The 19023-nt window shown below is 44.1% G+C and overlaps 1 protein-coding gene across 1 annotated transcript in view; it reads left to right on the top strand.

The window, feature by feature from the left end:
- The window catches only part of HEBP1 (heme binding protein 1), a 29266-nt gene that overhangs the window by 2365 nt on the left and 7878 nt on the right, over positions 1-19023 (top strand). The window contains exons 2-3 of the mRNA XM_002712658.5: positions 9268-9406; positions 11205-11385. Of these exons, the coding sequence (XP_002712704.1) occupies positions 9268-9406; positions 11205-11385 (320 nt within the window). The remainder of the gene's footprint in view (positions 1-9267; positions 9407-11204; positions 11386-19023) is intronic.

Genomic DNA, 19023 nt, shown 5'->3' with positions numbered 1-19023 from the left:
GCCACCCACATGGAGACCTAGATGGAGTTCCTGGCTTAGGTCTTTAGCCTGGCCCACACCAAGCCATTGCAGCCATTTGAGGAATGAATCAGCAGCTGGAAGATCTCTTTCTCTCTCTCTCTCCCTCTCTGTCTCTCTCTGCCTTTCTAATAAATAAAATACATCTTAAACTAAACAAATAATCCATGTGTTACTGACAGTGCCCAGGAAAGGTTCCATCCTGTACTGGCTGGGACTCACCTTGTCTTTGGGGTTGATGATGACTGCAAATGCAAACGGAGGGGCTGGGCTGCTCTGTGGCCTCTGCCCTCAGTTCTTCCTCACCATTCCTTGCTCTGCTGTTGTGCCCACACGGAGTGAGGCAGACCCTTGCCGGCTCTGGTTCCCAGGCTCAGGTGTCAGGCAATAACGGGAGACAGGAAGAAGAGAGAAAACAGTCATTCTCTCTCCTGAATCCACATCAGGTCTCTAATAGCAGGAGCTTCTCCTCTGATTTCTGCAGCACAGACTGCCCAGGTCTGGCTTCTGCCAGGTGATCCAGGTGTCTGAGCTCAGGAAACAGGTCATCCTTCCTTCCTCCATCTCTCCTAGGGCACTAACTCACCTCAGGTTGCCTCCCTGTGCCCTGTTGGGCATCTCAGCTCTTCTCTTATCTGTGTACCAATTCAATGAGTCATGGTGCCTCTGCTCTAAATATGTTAATGATTTCTCATTTTGTGTTAGGCCCTCACTGATAGGGTGTCACCTGTTGCTGATTTGGCGCCTCTGGGATAAATGCAGCTCCTTTATAAGCATCTTCCCTCTTTTACTGGGAATATGGGGCTGTATGTGATATTGTTACCAGGCTAAAGCAAACCGTTTATCCCAACTGAACCTCAATTTCTGACACTGTAGAATAGGTATAAAAATCTTTTCCACTTACTTCCAGGATTACTATAAATATTAAATTTTTAAAATATGAAGATGTTTTATGAACTGAGCACTCTACAAATGCAGTAATATCATTATGTAAGACCTCAGCTCCAGTCTTACTAGCAGGCTAATCACAAGTGATGATAATAGTTCCTATCTCTGTAGATTGTTTTGAAGTTTTACTGAGATCACACCATTACAAATGGTTCAACAGAATACCTAACACTTGGTTGGGCACAGTACGTGGTAGGATCCCCTTAGTTTTAAAGGAAATTTTGGGTAGGTTACTTAATATCCCAACCAATATGAATCCACAGATTTCTCAACTCTCTGACAAGAATGGCAAAGCCAATGTGACAACTAAATACTTGAAGGTATTTGTAAACTTTTTTCTTAATGTACAAAGGCATGTGTTATTTTGAAGAGAGCCTCTCCTTGAAGTTATTTCTCTTTCCCTAGAAAGAGTCTGGGCGTGTAGATAGCACACTGTGTGGCCCAGGTAACAGGGATGTTCAAGACTGATTATAGGTGCTGGGCGGGAGGCGCACACAGCCGCAGGCCTTATCAGGTGCCTTCGTCATGGCTAAGAGAGGGAGGATAGATAGCTTTCTGTGTCGGATTGGGTGTTCCTGTGGCTGCTCAGAGTAGGACTGATGTTCTGACTTCCTTATTAGATTTGTGTCCAACCTTGTACACATTGATTAGGACCTGATAGCTTGGGTTTGAATCCTGGCTCCACTGCTTGTCCACTGTAACACGGGTGTGTTACTTAATTTGTTCTCCATTTTCATCTGAAAATGACAATTAAAGCACCAATTTTTTTACAGGGCTATTGGAGAGATTAAATGAGTAAATTCATGTAAAACATTTAAAATAAAACTGGACACAGAGAAAGTACCCTGTTAGGATAATTTTTATGATTAATATTTTCATAAAATGAGAAGGCAGGCTTCCAGGATAACTATGTATATACACGACATCAGAGGTCAAGAGAAAAACAGACTTTGCAGTGGGCTGGAAAACCGTATAGTCAGAAGCATCCTTGTAAGGCCTTTGTTTGGGGCTTGAATATGGCTAGGGTCCCTACTGAATGTCGAAACTGGTGTTTATAGTTAAAGCCTGCAATCCTCATCTAAAATCTGGCTGGGAGGAAAGGCTTAACTGGACAGGGAGTGACGGAGGTCTTTGACTATGTTCCATGTAACCAGAATGTTAAGAGAATCAACACTGTGTTTACTTAGATGCCTTATGCTCAGCAAATAGAGAAATCTGGTTAAATAAATTTCAACAGAGCTTCCTGGAGAGCTAGATACATTTATAACATCTGTCCCTCACACCTAAGTGGTCCCAGTGGTACAGTGGTTCCGATGAGAGTCCATGGATACTGTGCAACAGGTGGACCTACAGTAGAACTGGTTTTACACATCGTGACCCTGCTGTTTTAGACTAGGTTCTCATCTATCTACCTCTATGACTATGGCATTCCTTGTCCTTAGAGGAAAACCAGGTTTCACTCTGCTACCCTCCTTTCTCACCAATATTTAATGCAAGTTGTGTTAGTCAGCTCTTCATTCCTACAACAAAATACCTAAGACAAGCTACTTGTGAAGGAAGGAGGTTTATGTAGGCTCACAGCTTTGGTGGGTCTAGGCCAAGGTTGATTGCACCATCTGGTGGGGCCAGAGGACGGCAGTGGTGGAGCATGAGCAGAAGGGTCACAGCAAGCAGAGCGAGGCGCTGGGCCTGACTCAGGCCTTAGTAACCAACACTCTCTGCAGAACTGCCTTCCAAAGGTGCACCCCCCGATGACTTAAGGACTTCCCACTAGGCCCACCTCCCAGTCAGCATAACAGGATTAACTTTCTGCTTTCTGAGTACTATCAACTTAGGACCTAGGGATTTAGCTGCATGAGTTTGGGAGCCAAATCCTATTCAAACTGTAGCATGGAGGTACTTCAAAAAAAAAGATATGGACAGATGGAATTAAAAGATAAATTTAGTGGCCTGCGTTGCCAGCACCCCGGGTTCTAGTCCCGGTCGGGGCGCCAGATACTGTCCCGGTCACTCCTCTTCCAGTCCAGCTCTCTGCTGTGGCCGGAAGGCAGTGGAGGATGGCCCAGGTGCTTGGGCCCTGCACCTGGATGGGAGACCAGGATAAGTACCTGGCTCTTGGCTTCGGATTGGCGCGGTGCGCCGGCTGCAGTGCGCTGGCCGCGGCAGCCATTGGGGGTTGAACCAACGGAAAAGGAAGACCTTTCTCTCTGTCTCTGTCTCTCTCTCTCACTGTCCACTCTGCCTGTCAAAAAAATAAAAAATAAAATAAAAGTTTAAAAAGAAAAAAAAGATAAATTTAGTTTGTTGTGAAAAAAAAATTGAGATCATAATGTACAGTTTCCATTAACTTATTAGGGTTTCCCCTATGGAATGCATGCAATGTGCAAGAAGCACCAGATAAAAAGAGATCCAGTGCTGAGCAACAGAGACCTCATGGAGTTTATGGTTCAAGATGGGGGTTAGACACATTATTACTTAATTGTAATTACAGTAAGTGTTGAATTGTGAAAGTAAAGGGGCTTATTAAAAAAAAATCCTGAGAAGCCTGTTTTAAAAATAGGATCCTTTTTATAGCTTGGAGGTTGGAATCTGTTGGATGAGTAGGGAGTCATTGGACAAAGACGGGAAAGAATCATGCAGGCAGAGGAAGCAGCAGGTGCAGAGACCCTAGGTAGGCATGACCATGACATTAAAGGAAATAAAAGGCCAGTGAATAGGTGCTTTGGATGTGGCAAGGTAGATGAAAGCTATGTGGTACCTGGATTATCTAGGGCAGGTTAAAAACTCTCAAGTCTATATCTCTGTGCCTGTCTCCCATTCTACACCTGTGTGTGCAACTACTTCATGGACAGGACAGTTTGGTCATCTCCCAGGAGACACATGAGCTAAGAGACTGTCAGTGAACATGTAATGCCCCCTGAACTGAGAAGGAATCCTGAAACTGACGAAGGAAGAAGGAGCTCCATACAAGAGTAAAAGGGTTTATTAGGGCAGTTTATGTATGGGATTCCAGACCAGGTGGACAGGCAATCTAGCCTGAAGCTGAAGTAAGATTTCTTCCATAAAGGGCACCAGATGAGGCAAGATTTTATACATTTAAAAATAGGGAGCTGGGGTAGAACTTGTGTTACAACAATTCTCGACTGTTCCTTAGGATTTAGCCCCTCAGGTGCCTGGCTGGTTTTTCTGACCTCAACAGAAAAGCTTGTGATAGCATTTAAACATCATAGCTGGAGAGTGGCATCAGTTAGCCTAGCAGGTAGTCAGCATCCTCAGAGAGAGAGAGAGAGACAGAGCACTATGGAGGGGCAAGATGGTATTAGTGTGGTTTGTTGTCACACACACAAACACACCCCTGAGGGCTCCAGAGTTAGCTGACTTTCAGAGTTCACAGAAAGGAGTAATCACTCGGGAGGAAGAGGTGAAGCTGACTAGGCCTTACGGGATGGTAGACTTTATTACGGGGTTCTCAGGATCCAGCTGCATTCCTTTCTGAACAGCCTTTCTTTCCTTGCTGTGCACTTTGCCTGGGAGTAGGCTGAGAACTTAGGTCACTTGTCCTATTTCCAAGAGCTCCTTTCTGCTCCAGAGACCCTCCACTCAAGCCTCAGACATACTTGCATATCTTTAGTTTTTAGAAATGTATTACCCTATTTATTTTCATTTGTTGGTAAAGCATCAAGACAGAGATTGTCTATATGCTGGTTCACTCCCAAACTGCCTACAAATTGTCAGCGCCAAGCCAAACTAAAGCCAGGAGCCCAGACCTCAGTCCAGGTCTCCCATTGGGTGGCAGGGACCCAGGTATTTGAGATGTCACCTTCTGCCTCCCAGGATGAACATTAGCAGGAAACTGGAATCAGAATCAGACCTGAGATTCGAACCCAGGCACTTTGATATGTGGTACAAGCATCACAAGTGGCATAGTAACACTGTGCTAAATGCCCACCCCATAATCCTATGTGTAAATCCCAAGCGTAACTTAAACTAATTTAAGGTGGATGAAACTGGCTTGCTGTCAGGTCACCATCATTGGGCTACTGGCTATAAAATCCAGCTCTCTACCACAGCCTCTGAGTTCTGGGATTTGGCCGTCTCCCTTGCTGTGGCCTGCCTGCCTGGCTTTGCTCCAAGTCATATTGTCATGGGCCTCTCTTACATTTGGGGACCCCAACAGCTGGAATCACCATTCCCAAATCATCAGAGGAATCACTATATCATATCAGTCCAGTGACGTGGTAGGCATCCCTCTGTGTTCCCACACGCCCTGGCAGTCCTCATCTCTTAAACAGTCATCAAATAATAACCTCTTGTTTTCCTGGCTTCTTCCCCACTAGACTGTGCCTTTCCTGATGTCAGAAACCAGAAATCATCTCTTTAACAGAGTATCTGGCACAATGCTCAACACATAGTAGGTGCTCCATAGTTGATGCTTGAATAAATAGAAGGAAAGAAGGACCAAAATAAATAGCCAACTGGCCCTTTCTCCAGTAAGATCTTGTCACTGGTTCTCCATATGTGAAAGAAGTGACAGCATAAAATGATATCTAATACCCTTGTTCTTTTTTTTTTTAACTTTTATTTAATGAATATAAATTTCCAAAGTACAGCTTATGGATTACAATGGCTTCCCCCCCATAACGTCCCTCCCACCCGCAACCCTTCCCTTTCCCACTCCCTCTCCCCTTCCATTCACATCAAGATTCATTTTCGATTCTCTTTATATACAGAAGATCAGTTTAGCATACATTAAGTAAAGATTTCAAGAGTTTGTTCTGAGTTCAACATGGGCATGCAAATGTCTGCCCAAAATAACTAACACAATGGCTAAAGAAAAGAGGTTAAAATGCTTGCTTCACCCCAAAAGAGGTAGAAAGTCTTGCAGCAGGCATGAGACTGGAGACTGGGGGCTGGAGGTCTCCTTCCGGTTTCACCATTTAGTAGCTGTGACATCTTGGGCAACTCAGTCTCTATTTCTGCATTTCCTCTCTGGTGAAATTAGTTAGATGAGGTGAGCTCCAAGACCTCTTTCAGTTCTGAAATTCTGTGATTCCCAGAGTAGTATTTTTCACATTTAAAACATTACAACTGGAATCCCATATGGGAACTGATTCAAGTCCCACCTGCTCCACTTCTGATCTAGCTCCCTGCTAATGTACCTGGGAAAGCAGCAGAAGATGGCCTAAGTCTTTGGGCCACTTCACCATGTAGGAGACCTGAATGGAGTTCCTGACTTCTGACTTGCAGCCATTCGGTCTGAACCAGTAGATGGAAGATCTCTCTGTCTCTTCCACTCTCTCTCTCTATAACTCTGCCTTTCAAATAAATAAATAAATCTAAAAAAAAAAATTACAAATAGGCCAGGCATTGTGACTTAACAGACTATGCCACTGCTTGAGGTATCTACAACCCATAACAAAGTGCCTGGGATTGAGTCAACCTCTACTTCCAATCCACCTTCCTGTTAGTGTTCCTAGGAGGCTGCAGGTGATAGCCCAGGTGCTTGGATTCCTGGGGTACCTGAGTAGAGTTCCAGACTCCTGGCTTTGACCTGGTGCAGCCCCAGCTATGTGGACATTTGGGAAGTGAACCAGTGGATGGAAGATGTCTCTCTTTCTCCCCCCTCCATTCAAATAAATAATTACACACATATTTCCAAAAATAAAACATTACAAGTAGCAAAAATCAAATGAAGGGGAAATCCTGGAATTCTCTGCTGTGACAGGGAGAGCCAGAAATAGCAAAAGATCTTAAGTTCACATGATAGTTTGCTACATAGATGTTAAGACACCACTTGAGATGCACACACCCCATATAGGAGTACCTGGGTTTGGGTTCCAGCTTCCGTTATGATTCCTGGGAAGTAGCCAGTGATGGCTCAGGTAGTTGCATCTCTGCCACCCACACCAAAGACCTGGATGGGGTTCCAGACTCCTAGCTTTGGCCTGGTCCAGGCTCAGCTGTTGCGAGAATTTGGGAAAGTGAGCCAGCAGATGGAGAATCTCTGCCTGTCTCTCTGCCTTTCAAAGAAACAAATAAATAAAAGTAGTCTGCTATTGAAGGCGCTTTAGAAGTTAGACATACAAAGTAGGGGACCTCACAGCTATCCTCAGAATTAATAGGCACAAAGCCCCAAAGTCAAGGCCGATTAGCTGCCCCTGGAATGTTGGTGTGGTGCAATTCTCTCCACCCCACCTGAAGGGGAGTCTCAGCTTGAAATTGGTGTTTAGAATTTCCTTTCGGACTTCCCTGACTTCTTTCTCTTTTCTCTCCTTTTATTTTGCATTACAAATCCAATAGACATTTTTACATTCAGATATAAAATTAAATATAATATTAAATATACCTGTGCAGACCACTCACGACCCCTACCATCCTTGCCTCCCCCAGAGATTCATTATGTCCGCCTTAGAGTCACGCCCCTATCACTAGTTGAGAATCTTCAGTTTAAGATCTTAGGAAAGCCTGCCTTCCCAGCCTAGAGCAGCCAAGTCCTCTGCCACGTGTCTATTTTTCATCATCATGAGTAGCAGAGACAGATCCTTAACCAAATAAATATCTACTGAACTCCTAACAGGTTAAGTTCTGTGACACAGTTCCTGTTCAGATAAATTTCATTGCAGATGTTTTAAACTACAATAATCTTCATTCCCAGATAGTAAAATCTATATAGCCCGACTTTTCTTCTTTTAATGGAATAGAATATAATTCATTCCAATAGACTAGGAGAAAACAAGATAGAAAACAAAAGTATCAGAATATATCCCAGGGCCAGTGCTGTGGCATAGTAGGCTAAGCCTCCGCCTGCAGTGTCAGTATACCACATAGGCACCAGTTTGTGTCCTGGCTGCTCCTTTTCCAATCTAGTTCTCTGCTTATGGCCTAAGAAAGGAGTGAAAGCTGGCGCTAGTCCTTGGGCCCCTGCACCCATGTGGGAGACCCAGAAGAAGCTTCTGGCTCCTGGCTTTGGATCAGCTCAGCTCTGGTCATTGCAGCCATTTGGGGAGTGAACCAGCAGATCGAAGACCTCTCTGTGTCTCCCTCTCTCTGTCTGTAACTATGCCTCTGAAGTAAATAAATAACAATCTTAAAAAAAAAAGACTATATCCCATCCAGAAGCATAAAGTACTATTTGGTGAAATTTTGTTTCAACCATATTTGTTTTCATGATAAGGCATGATGCAAAAACGTTTTTTTGTGAATTAAGATTTTATAAAAGTTTGAAAAATACTATTTTATAGCAAATCCAAAGTTATAGTACATGAGATCAAATACCAAGGTGAAGGGGGGGGTGGTTAATGCAAAGGGGTGCCTGGGTTTTTAACAAATCTAAACACCAGAGGGAAAATAACAACCAAGCATTATGATCCTAGGACACAGACTCCATGAAGAGAATGGTGTTGAGGAGAGGTAGGCAGGATTTGTGTGGGAAGAGCCGGAGGAGGTTTGGAAGGCTCTGATTTAGTGAGACAAGAGTTTAGGAAAGGACACCGTGTCTGAGTGTGCGGTGGGTACAGAGCTGTGCTGGCCCTTCTTGAATTGCAGCCATGCTACAAATATGGAGCTTATTTTCGGGCCTTTGAGTTTTGTGAAATTATTGTTATTAATGTTTCTTTGTTTCCTGCCTCCCAAGTTTTTCTTTCTTGTTTTCTAAATTTCCTATTATTCAGATGTTGGATATCTCAGCTTGATCCTCTATTTTCTTTTCTAATCTTTACTTCTTTTAGTTGGCTTTCTGAAATATTTCCTTCATCTTCATCTTTCAGTCTTTCTACTGAGTTTTTAATTTCTGTTACCAGATTTTTTTTATTTCTAAGAATTCTTGTATTCTCTGATGTTCAATTTTTATAGCATTCTGGTATTATGGAGATGCAGTGTCTTATCTCCTGTAGAATATCAATTATAAGTGGTTTCCTTCTGCTTCTAATGTCTCCACTTTTTAAAGAATCCCAGAATCTATTTATTACAGCCCTCCAAATCCAGTCCTGTGTCTTATGCTCTGTCACCATACCCATGATGGAAAGGTCCTTAGCAGCTAACACCTCTTGTAGCTAGACTCTTTTTAAAAAAATGATTTATTTGAGACAGAGAACATGCTACCATATTCTGATTTGCTCCCCCTACATGCCCACGATGACCTGGGCTGGGCCAAGTAGAATCCAGAAGCTGGGAACTAAAAGTAGGTCTCCCAGGTGGGTGGCATGAATTCAAGTACTCCTTTACAGCCTGATTCTTGCTGGTTCTAGAAGCATCACAGGTTGCTACTCTGTCTCGTAAGCACAGTATCTTCTGTGTCTCCAGGAAGAAGTCTCCTATGAAGAAAGAGCCTGTGAAGGAGGGAAGTTTGCCACAGTGGAAGTGACAGATAAGCCTGTGGATGAGGCTCTCCGGGAAGCAATGCCCAAAGTCATGAAGTATGTGGGAGGCACCAATGACAAAGGTGAGTGCCCCTGCGGACTCAGAGGTGAGCTGTGTGTGTCTCACTTCATCAGCAGAAAACACGAGGGAGAAGCTACAAGGCACCAGTAATACCTGCTTCAGTGGCACATGAACCTCCTGTACTGCCTGAGCCCATTGTGGGAAGCTCTGGGGAGGCATCAGCCCAGCCCACCCCTCACCTGGGATGTCCCTGCTCAGTATCGCTGATTTCATGCTTTTCTTCCAGGAATGGAGCCATATGCTCTTTTTGCTCTGTTGTTTGTTTAACCCTATCATGTTCATTGTATCTTTGAACTGGTTCATTGGGTGAGAAGTACCCACAATAGTCTTAAGTCATCACACAAGGCAAAGCCAGCATCTGATCTCTACCCCTGAACTGAACACTCCCAGAGCCAGCCCCTCACAGCTGATTCTGCTGGGTATAGGGGCTGAGCTACAATGAGTGTAACAGATGCCAGCCCCTCCATTCTGGCAAATGAACAGGCTAAGAATTCTTGGACTGTCTCACTCTTAAAGATTTGGTCATCTGTGGTGGCTGCCCCCTATTTAAAATGATAAGCCTGAAATTTTGCCTAAGATGTACCTATTATATGTAAACCATGTTTAAATAGGAGTTTGACTCCTTGGGAAGCTTTTGGAGTCAGCATTTAGTCTAGCAGTGAAGTTGCTTGCATCCCACATGGGAGTGCCTGAGTTCTATTCCCAGCTCTGGCTTCCTGCTAAGGCACACCCTGGGAGGCAGCAGTGATGGCTCTCCTGCTACCCAAATGGATTGAGTTCTCAACTCCTAATTTCAGCCCAAGTCCTACCCTGACCATTGTAGGCATTTAGAGAGTGAACCAGCAGATGAGAGCATTCTCTGACACTCAAATAAATAAATCATTTTTATCTATTTTCATTTTATTTGAAGGGCAGAGAGAGAGAGAGAGAGAGAATCTTCCATCTGCTGGTTCATTCCCCCAAATGCCCACAACAGCTAGGGCTGGACCAGGCCAAAGCCATGAGCCTGAAACTCAGTTCAGGTCTCCCACATGGGCTGCAGAGACCCAAGTATTTGAGCCATCACCTGCTGCTTCGCAGGGTGCACTCAGCAGGAAGTTGGAATTGGAATCAGAGCCAAGACTCTAGCCCAGGCAGACGGATAGAGAACACAGTCATCCCAAGCAGCATCTCAACCACTGTACCAAGCACCTCCCTCTAATTTTATTCTAATTTGGGTAGTACTTTGGACTCACTGTAATCCAAAAGGATCAGAAAGCAAGGTAGAAAAAGAAGTGTGTAATTTTTAGGATGTGTCTTAAGCTGATAATTTAGAAAGTTAGAAATTTGTATTAACCTTACTAATAGTTATTAGGACCAAAGTAATCAGGCTTGAGCTCCCACTTGCTTGATCTCTCCCCAAATGCCCACAATGGCTGGTTACTAGGCTGGGGTTGGAGCTGGACTGGGGCTGAAACTGAGAGCCAAGAACTCAATCTAATTCTACCATGTGTGCACCAGTAGCCCAATTGCATGAACCATCACCCACTGCCTCTCAGAGTGCACATTAGCAGGAAGCTGGATTCAGGAGCTGGAGCCAGGACTTGAACCCAGGCACTCATGTGCGAGATACAGATGTCCTAACCACTAGGCTACATGCCCAACCCTGACTGTTCATTTTAATTCCTGAAATGTTCATTGTCAGTATTAAGAACAAAAAATACTGCCATGGAAGAAGAATGAGAGGAGTATGTCTTCCACAGCCTTGAGCACACCCTGTGTCTGATGCCTACCTTGCCTATGTGCTGTTGTGTTTTCAGGAATTGGGATGGGGATGACAGTCCCTATTTCTTTTGCTGTGTTCCCCAGCGAAGATGGTTCCCTACAGAAGAAATTGAAAGTCTGGTTCCGGATTCCAAACCAGTTTCAAAGCAACCCGCCCACCCCCAGTGATGAAAGCATCAAGATCGAGGAGAGGGAAGGCATCACTGTCTATTCCACGTAAGCAGATGGTGCTCTGGGCATCCAAGGGAGCACTTGCATTTTTATAGTTGCTGAAGTAAGAAATACTGAATCTTGACAGTTTCTCACTCTAGCTTCTTTAAACTATAGCACACAAACTCTTGCATTTTCTCTGAATAAATACCTTGGCCAGCAGCCAAACTGATGAGTCAAGAGACTGTCCCCTGAGCTTATGCTTAAAATGGACACCCACATCAGCCATTAGCAGAGTGCTCGGGTCCCTACAGGATGGAGGAGTAACTGGTTTTCACACACGCCCACTCCCTTTGCATGCCAGAAAGGCAGGGAGTGTTTGCCAGAGCTGAGCTGTCATCCCCACCCCACTTGTTTGGCCTGTGGTCCTTTGGGTGGAGCATACACCCCTCCTGTTGTCTTTCTGGTGCTCTTTCACGGATCTGATCTCGGGCCATGTTCCCTGACAGTAGAAAATAGCAGGTGTGAATGATTGGGCCCCCCACCCCCACCTCAGAAGCCAAATATCTTCTAGATAATGGTGAGTCCCCATTTGTGGCAACCCTACTGTGTGATGAGCACCAAACTAGGGAGAGGGGAAGCCTGGGATGTTTACCAGTAGCAACCATAGGCAGGGGTTTAATTCTGCTCTAGAGCAACCTCATGAAAAAGAACCGTACAAATAATATTGCACCAGGCAAGGTTTTGGTCCAATCTCAGAGACCTCCAGACTTAGTGATTTCGCTGTCCTACTCCAGCTCTGCACCTGAGCGTGGGACAGCTTTTCCTGGAGCTAACGCCAATGCCAAGACTCTCAGATTACCTGCTGCGGGCAGTCCTAGGGCAGGTGACACGAGGCCCCCTAGAGGACAGTGAGTGTAATGCAGCTGTGCAACTGGCACGGTTCCTCCAGCTCTTGGTGCTTCTGCAGAGTTATAGGGAAAGCAACTCTTTCCAACAGTGAGGAAGCAGGGCACCTATGGAACAGAGTTTAAGGAAGCACTCATTCTAGCAGCATCCAAGTGCAGGGCGGGTCCTGAGAGTGAGCGCCTCCTTAAATTTGACTCCCTTCACAGCTGCCCATCTCATTTTTCCTCTCTGTCTTTCCCATTTTCTTTTCTGTGCTTTGAGAGGTAGCCTAGTGAAGTATAACACTGCATTTTATGGTCTGTTAAGTGCTGATAATATAACCTCAAGCAGGTTAAGCATCCCTGATTCAAAACAGTCTGAAACTTTTTGAGCACGTTACTTCTCAAAATCCTAAATCCATGTTGTTTGGGATTTCAGAGTTTTGGATCAATAAAATCTCAACCAATAAAGTCTATATAGATACTCCAAAATCAAAAAAAAAAGTGAAGAAATCTGAAATGCTTCTGGTCACAAGCATTTCAATTAAGGCAAACTCAACATGTATGTGTGTATAGGAGTATCTTTGGGTATCCACTAGGACACTGTTAATAAGTTACTTACTGCTGTGACTTAGTAGGTGTCGATAATTTTACTTTGTCCCTTCTTACTGTATAAGGAGTGAGATTGGCATGAGACTTACATCAGGTAGGAGCTGGTTTCCAGTCATTTGCTTTACCAGACCCAGTGTGATGAGTGGGTACAATGTTTTTTTCTTTTGTCTTTAACTTTTTAGTATGGAAATTTTGGGATTTATAAATTGGTAGAGAGGCTAAGATAATGAACCATATACATTCATCACCTACCTTCAGCAGTGATTCACTCAAGGCCAATTTTCTGTCCTGTGCACCTTCACGGCTTCCATCTAGTCCCCACCCTGTGTTATTTTCAGGCAAATTCCAGGTATTATACTATTTCATTCATAAATATTTCAGTGTAACTGCTGAAGATTTTTTTAAATAATCACAATACCTTATTTCTCCTAAAGTTTTAGCAATAATGCATTAATGCTATACTTCTGTAAAATATCTAGAGTCCCAATTTCCCCCATTGTCTTATGATTTGTTTATATATTTTCTTCTAAATTTTTTTTATTTATTTATCTTCATTTTATTTAAAAGGCAGAGAGACAGACTGAGATCTTCCATCCACTGAGTATCTCCCCAAATGCCTGCAACAGTCAGGGCTGGGCCAGGCTGAAGCCAGGAAACTGGAACTCCATTCATGTCTCCCCCATGGGTGACAGGGACACAAATACTTGAGCCATCATCTGCTGCCTTGAAGGATACACAGTAGCAGGATGGTGGATTGGAAGCAGAAGAGCTAGGAATCAAACCAGGCATTCCAAAATGGGATACGGGAATCCTACGCAGCATTGTAACTTCTGCTCCCAACACCAACCACTCTACTTTTTGTTTTAATCTGAGTCCAAGTAAGGCCCATTCATTGTAATTGGTTGATACTTCTCTTTTGAAAAGACGGAAAAACAGAGAAAGAGAGAGATATCTTATCCTCTGGCTAACTCCCCAAATGCCCACAAGAGCCAGGCCTGACACAGGCCAAAGCCATGATCCTGGAACTCAGTCTAGGACTCCCACATGGGTGGCAGGAACTCAAGTACTTGAACTATCATCTGCTGCCTCCCAGGGTATGCATTAGCAGGAAGCTGGGTCAAAAGCAGATGAACCAGGACTCAAACCAAGTACTCTGATATGGGATACAGGCATTGCAAGTAATATCTTAACCAGTGTGTGAAATACCCATTCCTAGTTGGTACACATTTAAGCTTTTATTAATCTGTAAATTTCTTCACCAACAGACTTTTTCTTGTTCCTTGTAGCCTGTGGATTGTTTGTCCTATTATTTCCTACCATCTGGATTTTGCTGGTTGCGTTTCCATGGCATTTTTATGTGCTCTGCCCACCATGTTGCCTGTAGATTGTAGTTGGAACCAGAAGCATGATCAAATTCAGGTTTTGCAGTTTAGGGCACAAATATCTCCCAGGTGGTGCTGACCTCCACTGCGGCCTCGTCCTGGCTTGTTGTCCGTTTTTGTGATCCTTGTGGCCCAGCTGCCGTATGCCATTGGAGCTTTTAAAATGATAATGGCCTCTAATTCTGTTTCCTTGTTTTTTTAACTGGCATATGTCAACATAGAGAAATTTCCTTTCATCTACTGTTTGTTTTCTGTGAGTCATGTAGAAAAAGCAAGATATGTGCTTGATGCCTTCTGTTTAATAGTTTTCAGAATAGTGATGTCATTCCTTCAGATCCTCCAAACATGAGGCAGTCTGCGTCCTTATTTTGTTGATATACTTATACACATATGAATTCGATATGTTATAGAGTATTGTAATTATTGCTGCCCAAAGTATACCACCTTTGGCCAGTGGGGGCTCATCAAGTTAGCTTCTTAGTCCTTTGGACAAGACTCGTAAGAGTCTTCAGCAGCTTCCTTGCTTGCTGACATTAGATGTTTCAAGCATTTCTTAACATTTCTTACTCTAGAACTGGAATCAGTCATCTCTCCAAGGAACCTTCATTCTTTATGATGCAAAAAGGCATCTATTTAAAAGATACTGTTAAACCCAAGTCTGTGAAAGTTTCCTTTAAATTCTCTGAAATCTAAACAGTTGAAAGTAGCAAGGATAGTGTTTAGCTGTGAACTTGTTTCTAACATGTACTTCTAATTTAGTGTATAAACATTCCTCAGTTAGCCACTTGGTGTCGCTGCACTGTCAAATGTGCATTTAAAAATAATCATCTGCCCCCCCACACACATTGTGTTATTTCTGCTTCTATTGAAAAAGATGAAAAAAGGCAAAAGGACTATTTCAAATACAAGTGTACAATTCCAAGTAACACAATGAGTGCGTTCGATGACAACTTTGATTCTAAAATGAAAAGTCTTACAGCCTTAATTCCGTCTTTGCTTTTTATAACCGTGTGAAGGGATGTCTGCAAAGGGATTATACACGTATTTGCAGTATTAATTTCCAGTGCTTTTTAGATGAATAGAATGCTAAGAAAAAATAACACTCTCACAACATCTTAGTCCTCACAGGAGACAATGAGATTATCCTCATTAGACCAGTGGTGACATTCCAGGCCACTGTCCCCCTGCCATTCTATAAAGGCCACCTAGGTTAGAACTCAATTTCAGCATGGGTTTCTCAACAGCAGGAGAGATTGGATGACTTTAATGAAACTTGCACAGTTTTCAGGAAATGTCTGCATATGAAGGAAAGAGTTGAAAACGAGGAGATCCGTGCTGTAATCCCAGCTCACCACCTACTGGCCATAGGACTTTTGACACCATGCTGAGCCTTGCTGTGCTCAGTTTCCTTATCTTTGAGATGACGATAAGAGTTCATTACTCATAGGTTTGCTGTGAGGATGAAATATGATAAGATCTGTAAATGCCTACACAATGCTAGACACAAGACAGATGCTCCATAAATCTTAGCTTAGTCTCCCCTTCTTGATTTCATCTCCCTCTGAATTTCAGAAACTTATTAGAATTAACAACAAAAAAGTCAAAACTATGACAGATACACTTGATTTGAACCTCAACTCAAATGATAAATGAGTTTTCTAACTTTTGTCAATTTGTCTAATCTTTCTGAGCCATAGTTTTCTCATCTATAAAATAAGACTTAAAAGGCATTGTTCTAAGGGTCATTGAAGCTGTGCATATGGTCAGCTCTCAGCTCTCGGCATCTGGGGTTGTTGATGTTATTTCTCCCTGTAAATGACCAGGCCCCAGTGGAGGCCACTAGCACTTGGGAAGCTCTGTCTAGACTGGAAGAGAAGTTTGGAAGAAAGAGCCTGTCCCCTAAGCTCTTGGGTGGTCCCCATAGTACCACTAAGGAGCTCTACATAGCAGGGTTGGCTCAGGCTCCTGGACAATTCTAACACTCAATAGTAGCCACAGGGAACTGGACCCAAGACTGGGTCTGACTCAGCAACTCCTTGTTTTGCTCCTTCACTTCAATTTAAAAGGGCCTTGCTTGGCCATTCTATCAAAAATAATACTCTGTCTGCTCCCTCATCCTGCTTTGTTTTCTTTGCATCACTCATTTTCAGCTGTATTGTTTATCTGCTTGTCTATTTATTTGTTTCCCTCTCCTCTGCTGGAATTCATGCTTCCTGAGGGCAGGACCTTTGGCTAGAGTCTAGTAGATACTCAGTAAAAAGTGAAAGAAGGCTCAGGTATGTTGTGCCTCCTGCCCTTCGCTCTCTCCCCGTAAGAACCTGGTCCCTTTTCATAGCTTCCACTGTCCCTCACCTCTTGGTCACGCCCTATCTTGACCGCTGTCTGGCTCCCTTGAATGACTGATATGATCAAACTCAATGTAAACACAAAGGCAATGTCATTGGCTCATTCCTTCCTCCATTCATTCAAAAAACAATGAATTCATTGCTCATTTACTCTTTCCCAAGGAATTGTGCAGGTGCTGAAGATAGAACAGAGAACAAAGTCTCTGTCTGGTGAAATGGGTGACACATTCTGGAGGCAAACAGGCAAAACGTAAATGTCCCAAGATACTTACACAAGATACTGTGTTTTTCAAGATAAGAACTGGTATCCATGGATTGAAGGTATAGGGAAGAATGTTTCTTTCTTACTTTTTAAAGATTCATTTATTTATTTGAACATTTGAAAGGCAGCATTACAGAGAGAGAGACAGAGAAAGAGTTGATCTTCCATCCTCTGGTTCACTCCCCAAATGACCGCAACAACCAGGACCAGGCCAGGCCAAAGCCAGGAGCCAGGAACTACATCCAGGTTCCTGTGTGGGTGGTAGGGACCCAGGTACTTGGGCCATCTTCCCAGGTGCATTAGCAGAGGACTGGATTCAAAGTGGAGTAGCCAGGACTTGAATTGGTTCTCATACGGGACGCTGGTACCACAGACAGTGGCTTAACTCGATTCACTGCAACACCAGCTCCAGGGAGGAGTGTATCTACTGAAAAATAAAAGCATTGTGACAGAAGGTATCTGACACAACTGGACACATGGCCAGGCAATGAAGTCCTTGCCCTAGAGGGATTCCAACCCCACCTGGAGAGACATGTGACAATTCTGCTGAGGCGGAATGTCTGGTTCTGTTTGGCAAATATTGATTGAGTGCTTCTAATCAATCTTTAAGCCACCTCCAAAAGCTTTGCCAGTGGAAAGGTTGTATATCTTAAACCTAATCAATCACCATTTCATTTCATTTTCCCCAGTTGTCCCACAAGCCTTTTGCAAACTCATCCTTGCAAGGGGCTTCCGTCACCACATCGGCATGGGTGATGCCCAAGTCAGCACACTGAGGGCTGCCTTTTCTCCAAGCGGCAGCCTCACATTGCCAGCTCCCCAGGAGGCAGCACCAGAGAAGGCTCCACAAGCATCTTCCACATCAGTGTGTCCCAAGCAGAACTCAGATCCTCCCAAACCTGGAGCCTATCTGTGTTCTCTGATTTTCCAGAAGTCCCACTCAGCTCCCACGTGGTTCTGACTTTTTCAACTTCTACACCTAATTCTTGGCCTGGTCCTATCATCTCCCCATTGTCCCTTCCTTCCTGTCAACTCTGCCACAGGTCTTCATCACCACTTACCTAGCAACTGCTGTGACCGACTGGTTGGTTTCCAGTGCTCCCTCCAAATCATTATTTTATCTTCACTAGCCTTAAAGCACAGCACGAATTATGTCACCTCCGCTCTTCTCAGAAACTGAGCCTTCTGCTGGGCATTTGGCACCTCAGTTAAGACACATGCATACGATACCAGAATGGCTGGGTTGGAGTTCTTGCTTTTCTTCCAATCCAGCTTTCTGCTAATGGGCACCCTGGGAGGCAACAGGCTCAAGTACTTGGGTCCCTGCCACTTGTATGGGAGACCAGATTGAGTTCCTGGTTCCTGGCTTCAGCCCAAATTGGCTTTGGCTATTGGGGATATTTGGGGAATGAACCAGTGGTTTGAAGATTTTCCTCTGTCTCTCTTTCAAATAAAATGAAAATAAATAAGTAAAAATGGGTTTTTTCAAAAGGAAAAAAAAGAAACTGATCCTCCCCAGAGGCTGATCAGCCCTGGTTGTGGGCCTCAGGGCTGCCCCAACCTCAGTACACATTGGGTTTGTACCAACACCCAAGATAGCAATGAAGCATTCCATTCCCACAAGGAGGGTGGTGAGTGGACTTTGGGTCCCTGATAGCATACCAGACAGTAAAGCCTACTAAAAATGCCAGGTCTTGGTATTTACTTCCCCCACAACACAGCCCCCTCTGACTGTCCATCTGATCTCAGAGCATCCCACCCACCAGCTCCCACTACCTCTCAACAGGTCCCCTCTCCACCTGCATCCCCTCCAGACCTTTGTTCATCCTTATCCAGCTCCTCTCAACACCATATCCCCTGCCTCCCCCAGTCTCTGCTTGTTGGGAGCTCTGGGAGGCCAGGAATTTTGTCACGTTGTTCATTGCCAGCATCTAGAAAGATGCTTAAAAAACAATGGCTGTGGCTGGGACAGTTCCTACTCTGATATTCCCTTTACCTTGCACACAGCTGCATGCCCAGCCAATTCTCTGCCACCGTGCATTGACCTGTTGAGTGTTAAAGTTTTAGACAAGCCCAGAGGCACTCTATTTCTCTTTCTTCTTCACAGCTTGCCTGCACCAGACACTCCCTAAAAGACAACACATGATTTTTGGCCTCCTTGGACAAGAGCCTCCCTCCTTGGTTAGCCAAGTCTTACTAATGCAGCGTCATCTTCC

The sequence above is a fragment of the Oryctolagus cuniculus genome, chromosome 9 (genome assembly GCF_964237555.1).
Source record: "Oryctolagus cuniculus chromosome 9, mOryCun1.1, whole genome shotgun sequence".
NCBI lineage: Eukaryota > Metazoa > Chordata > Mammalia > Lagomorpha > Leporidae > Oryctolagus > Oryctolagus cuniculus.
Note: the sequence above shows the minus strand (reverse complement) of the source record. Positions and strands in the feature narration are given on the sequence as shown.